Source organism: Aptenodytes forsteri, unplaced genomic scaffold (genome assembly GCF_000699145.1).
Source record: "Aptenodytes forsteri isolate BGI_AS27 unplaced genomic scaffold, ASM69914v1 Scaffold261, whole genome shotgun sequence".
NCBI lineage: Eukaryota > Metazoa > Chordata > Aves > Sphenisciformes > Spheniscidae > Aptenodytes > Aptenodytes forsteri.
In genome coordinates, this window is record NW_008795583.1 from 43,164 (window position 1) to 49,204 (window position 6,041).

A 6,041-nucleotide genomic window follows, 5' to 3' on the forward strand; every position below is an offset into this window, starting at 1 on the left:
GACCCTGTGGGTGTTGGACCCCGGCAGCTCCTGGGGGGGGGTCTGCCTGCCCTGCAGGATCACGGACATGTCCAAGGTGTCGATGAGCAGCCGCCCAGAGCCGGGCTACGAGAACATGGACCACTTCTCCATCAACGTGGACTATGTGGCAGAGATGCTGAGGACCATCGAGTTCCAGACAGGTGCTGGCACCAGGACAAGCACTGCCGTGCCTGGGTGGCATGTGGGACTGCCCAGGGCATTCAGCCCTCGGATGGGCAGAGCCCCCCACCACCTCGTGCCCTGCATGGGGATGTGTCCCCTCGTGCACAGGAATGGGGATGTGTGGCCCCTCAGCACTGCCCAGGGACCCTGCAGGGTCAGGCCTGCCCCATGCCCCTTCCTGGCTCATGGGCTGCTGTGTCCCACGCCGGGGCCAGGCTTCTGCGCTGGGCTGGTCACATCTCTCCTGGGGTGTCCCCGAACTGCCCACGCCACAGGTAGGGAGGGCCCCGGCTGACCTGTCCTCTCTGCCCTGCAGAGCTGCTGGGCGAGGATGAGGCAGATGGAGGACCCGGGGACGGCAGCGAGGCCGTGGCAGATGAGGACCGGCTGGACAGCCTGGAGGTTCCCGAAGCCATGGAGGGTGAGTCCCTGCCGTGCCATGCTGTGCTGTGCCGTGCCATGCCTGGCTGCTGTGCTTGGCCCCAAGGCTGTGGAGGCACTTGGGGGCAGCGGGGCCCAGAGGCCTGGGCCTGCCATGCATGGAGAGGGGGTGTGTGCTGTGCCATGCCCAGCACCGTGTCTGTGTGGCTGCGCCGTGGCCTGCGTGCGGCTACGCAGGTCCTGCAGCGTGCCAGGGCATCCCTGTCTCCATCTTGTCACCCACTTTCCCTCTGCAGATGCGGGGCCGAGGCAGAAGCCGGTGAGCTCTCCCCATGGTGAGACCCTCACAGGGACTGAGGCGGGGGGGGATGGGGACAGGGCCAGGCCATGGGGTGCCGTGGGGCAGAGGAGGCACCTCCTGGGGATAGATGGGGATGCGGATGGGGGGATTCACACCTCGGGGCCCCCCCCAGGCCATCCCTGTCTCCCTGCCTACAGAGGCCGGGGCGGGGGTCCCGGGGTCACCACTGCGTGGTGCTGAGGCCAGTTTCCCACACAGGTCAGCACTGAGCTGGTGCCATGGGGCAGCATCAGCACCTGGTGGCTCATCGCTGTCCCTTGCACCCCTCGGCGAGTTCCAGCCCTGCTGCTGTAATTCCCAAAATGCTGGAGCTGCCCCTCTCTGACATTAAACCGTGTGTGACGACGTCGTCTCCGGTGTGGTGTGTGGGGTGGGCACTGGGGCTTCCCCACACACGGCTCCGCACCAGCTCCATGGGGTCCAGCCCGGGAGCAGCCCCTGCCCCACTGAGCTGGGCCTCAGCCCCACCACCCCAGCGGTGCCCCCAGGATCCCATGTGCAGGGCTGCGTCCCCAGGGAGCCCCAGCACAGCTCAGCTCCGGCAACTCAGGGCAGGACTGTGGCTGGGGGCTTCTCACCTCGGACCCTGTGAGTGGAGCTCTGCCCCCCTGTCTGCAGCCCCTGCCTGAGAGTGAGGAACCGCATCCAGCCACCCCCAGCCCTGCCAGCCCCCGCGCTGTGCTGGATGTTGTCTCAGCAGCACCGTCCCCTGGGTGCACCGAGCAAACAGCGCTGGGATGAGCTGGCTGAGTACACAGCCGGGAGCGGCACAATCAGCACCAGGTCGGGGCCCACACGCCCTGCCCCGCCGGCTGAGCCCCCTGGGAGGGCCGCAGCAGCGTTGGCTGCGTCACCTGCCTTGTCCTGCGCCGCTGTAGCGTCACAGCTGATGCAGCAGATGATGCACATGGTGAGGGGCTCCTCATGGGGCCCGAGGCTGGGGCTGGGCAGGTCCCCTGGGGCTGGGGCACCACAGGGGTGTTCCTCACTGCCACCCCACCCCCCCCACCCCACCCCTGCCGGGGCACAGCAAGGGCTGGCTGCTGGACCTGCCTGGGACCCCCAGTAGCCAGCAGACCTGGGCACCCCACAGCAAGCCCGGGGCCCACTGAGCTGGCCAGGGGATGGGGTGCAGGATCCTGGAGGATGGGCGAGGACAGGCCTGTGGGAGCGGGGAAAGCAAAATGCCGGCATGTGGCTGGTGCTGGTGAACCTGGGGCTGGGGCATCTGGGCCCCAGTGGGGTGCCCAGGAGGCCGGGAGTGCCCTGACAGCCAAGGAGACCCCTGTGCCTGGGCTGTACCAGCAGGACCCTTCCCCTGCTACCGGCTGGTTCCTGGCCCAGTCTGGGGCCCTGGGATCAAACAGGCAGGGACACCCGGCTGGGCAGGGGACACAGCAGGGACAGGAGCCAGGCTTGTCATCTGGGGGAGAGGAGACCCCTCAGCTGCCTCCTGGGGTGCGGAGAGCTGGAGCCAGACACCCTCGGGGCACAGGGACAGCGCAGGAGCTGGTGACACAAGCTGGGGCAGAGGAAATTCCCATCGGATACCAGGAAAAACTCCTTCTCCCCAAGAGCACAGCAACCCTTAAAACAGGGCTCGGGAGTCCAGAGCAGCTCCAGCTGTCCCCAGTGTTGACCCTGCTTGGGGCAGGGAGGTGGGTGAGAGGGACCAATGCTGGAGCTGAGCCCACCATGGGGCATAGCACCACATGTCCCCTCACAGGACATGGCCCGGCACAGCTCCCTCCTCATAGCTCGTGCTGGACTCGCTCCTGCTGTAGATATGGACTCCAGCTGCACGGCTGCCAGGGGCTCTGCCTGCCCAGGGAAGGACTTTGTCTTTGTCCTTGTAAGGTCCCCGCTGGCCCCTTCCTCCAGCCTGGCTTGGTCCCGCTGGTGGCAGCTCTGCCCTCAAGCAGAGTGACTGGTCTCTGCAGATTTGGTGTTACCTGCAAATCTGAGTGAGGGACCCCAGCGTGGTGCCCTGTTGGCATTCACTGGCTGCCAGCCCCTGGCAGAGTGTGGCTCCCCGAGCTGCCTGCTGCACCCACTGCTTGCCTGCCAATGTCCACCCGCCAGACCCCATGTCCCAGCACGGGCACATGTGCTCAGCAGCCCCTGGCCAGGGACGGGCTAAGGGACATCTCTGCTCTCCTGTGTCCTTGAGCTGTCGCTCATGGGAGAGGCAATGCGGCTGGGGGGCGATTGACACTGTGGCCCAGCCTGGCTGCTCCTGGTCACCGTCTGCTTCTTCACGTGCCAGAAACGCACCCCGGGAGGGCTCGCGTGGTCCCTGGGGACCAAGGTGAAGCTGGGTGGCCTCTTCATCCCTGCACCAGCTGTTTGGGGCCATTTGGAGATGCAACATTTGCCTTTTTCCACCCCTCAGCAATGTCCCCCTGTCCCCATCATCTTCCAGAGATGATAGAGAGGGTCTCACAAGGACCTCAGCTGCCCCTGGGCACCCTTGGGTGCCACCCCTGGGAGTTGAGGCGTCTCAGGAGAGTCCCAGCTTGGTTCTCCTCTATTTCAGGTAGTTTTCTTCCTTGAGCCCTGTCTCCAGGTGCTTGTCACCCATCTCTGCCCTCCTCAGCCCCAGCCTGTCCCTTGGGCAGCCCCCGTCGGCCCAGGGTGGGGTGGACACTGTCCTTGACCTTGCATGTCCCAGCCCCAGCTGATTGCTGGCCACCTGACACGCTCCCTGCACAACCAGGCAAGGTTTTAAAATTCCTCCTTTGTTGTCTGTTCTGCCCGCCCCCCGCCCCTCGCAGTGTGTGTGTGGGGCGGGGTGTGTTCGTGCCCCCCTCTCCCCGTGCTGGAGCTCCACCATGGATTCCCAACAACTCCAGACCAACCCCCTGGTACATCCATGCCTCTCCCTGGTCCCGACAGGCGGCTCTGCTGCACATCCCTGCGGGCACCGACCAGGAAGCCTGTCAGCGTGCTGAGAGTTACTGCTCGGCTCTGGGGGCCCCATCTCGAGCTGAACCTGTTGAGGGACATGAAGGGCAACAGCAACAAAAAAACCCCAAAAACAAACAAACAAACAAACAAAAACCCCAAAAAACACCTCTCTGTGGTGACACCGAGCTGGAGAGGTGGCAGGAACATGCCCTCCCGGCGGCGATGGCCACAGTGCTCCAGGCTGTGGGGGACGAGCACTGGCAGCTGGGGAGCAGCTCACTCCCTCCCCTCCATGCAGCATGGGGAGGTCATGGATGCAGAACCCTGGCCAGGTCAGGGCTCCCCCTGTGCGAGGAGGATGCAACCTCTGGAGTCCAGGGAAGGGCCACAGCAATGCTGAAGGGACTGGAGCATCTGCTGCATGAGGAGAAGCTGGGACTGCTCTGCCTGGAGCAGAGAAGGCTCAGGCGCATTGAATCCATGTGTATACATGCCTGATGGGAGGGAAGAAACATGGAGCCAGGCTCTTCCCAGTGGTGCCCAGTGACAGGACCAGAGGCAATGAGCACAAATGACCACAGGAGATTCCACTGAAACTTTTTTCCAAAGTTGGTTTGGTTGGGTTGTTTTTTTTTTTTTTCCCCTCAAACCCCCCCCCCCCATTTTTTATGGTGAGGCTGATCAAACAGGTTGCCTGGAAGAGATTGCCCAGAGAGGTTGTGGCCCCTCCAGCTGTGAAGCTACCCACGGACTCACTGAGTGGTGAAATGCCTCTGGAGCTCCCCTAATCCCAGCCCCTGCTCAGGCAGGGTCAGCTGGAGCAGGTTGTCCAGGTCCATGTCCAGCCCAGTTTTGAATATCTTCAGAGAGGGAGATGCTCTGGCAACCTGTTCCAGTACAGTCTTTCTTGCCAGTACGGTCTTCCAGTTCCAGGTTTCTCCATGTCCAGATGGAATGTCCGCTTTCAAAGCCCAGATATACACGGCCTTGAGCAACCAGCTCCGGCTGCCCCTGCCCTGAACAGGGGGTTGGAGTGGGAGATCTCCCGAGGTCCCTTCCACCCTCAGCCATCCTGACATCCTGTGACCCCTCTTGAGCCTGTCCTCAAAGGCCTCCCAGCTTCCTTCAGCTCCTTCGTCCTTTGGAGCCACCTCCTGCCAGACCTCACCTACCAGGTCACTGAAATTGGCTCACTTGAAGTCCAGGGGCTGCACCCTGCTGCCTGCGTTCCTGCCTGTCGCCTGGGTGCTGACCTCCACTGCCTCACGGCTGCCACCATCACATCCCCAAGCACCCTTCAGAAACCTCTTTCACTGCTCCAGTCTGCTGTGCTGCCCTTCTAGTAGGTATCAGGGAGGTTATCATAAAATCATGGAACCATAGAATGGTTTAGGTTGGAAGGGGACCTTTAAAGGTCATCTAGTCCAACTCCCCTGCAATGAGCAGGGACATCTTCAACTAGATCAGGTTGAAGGCCCCTGTGAGGACCAGGGCCACCCATGAGGAGCCTGAACCTCCCCCAGCTGTCTCAGGAAAGCTTCATCCATGTCCTCCTCTTGATCGGGGGTCTGAAACAAGTCCCACCACAGTGTCCCCCGCCCTGCCCTCTGCTCCAGTCCTGACCCACCAGTGCTCAGCAGCACTGAGTGTCCCACGGAGGAGCCCCTCACATCACAGTGCTCCTGCACGGGGCGGCCATGCCCCTCCTGAAGGTCCTGTATCCATCCCCCACAGTCCCCAGCCCCACGAGCTGCCCCACCCTGTTGGAGTGTTCTGACAGCAGCTCCGGGGGGGGGGGTTGCCACATGCAGAACTCTGGTTCCTCCCCCTCATGTCCCCCAGTGTCCACATGTGGGTGCAGCACCTCTTTGCCCTGCTAATTGGTGGCGAGGCACCCACTGTTCCCACTGCTCTGTGCCCTTCACTTCCCATCACACCCACGGCTGCCTCGCCTCAGGGGCTGGGAGCTCCTTCCCCCACGGAGACCACGGTACGTCCCCCCCACCCAGCGACACACGCAGCCCCGTCCCCCAGGCCTGCTCGGTGCTGCCCGCCCAGCTGCTCCCGCACGGCCCCGTCCCAGCTCTGCTCAGCCCGTCCCCTTGTCCCCGGTGAGCCCGTCCCCTCGGCCCCGGTGAACCCATCCCCCGTTCCCGGTAAGCCCGTCTCCGCGCAGCCCGCGCCCCCC

At 63.6% G+C, this 6,041-nt stretch overlaps 1 protein-coding gene across 1 annotated transcript in view; it reads left to right on the forward strand.

Moving 5' to 3' along the window:
• TRIM54 (tripartite motif containing 54) overlaps window positions 1–1,291 on the forward strand; it is a 9,412-nt gene extending 8,121 nt beyond the window's left edge. Inside the window, exons 5-8 of the mRNA XM_009282313.1 lie at window positions 34–182; window positions 521–625; window positions 882–920; window positions 1,145–1,291. Coding sequence (XP_009280588.1) covers window positions 34–182; window positions 521–625; window positions 882–920; window positions 1,145–1,155 — 304 coding nt within the window. The 3' untranslated portion in view covers window positions 1,156–1,291. The remainder of the gene's footprint in view (window positions 1–33; window positions 183–520; window positions 626–881; window positions 921–1,144) is intronic.
• Window positions 1,292–6,041: the final 4,750 nt, after the last annotated feature.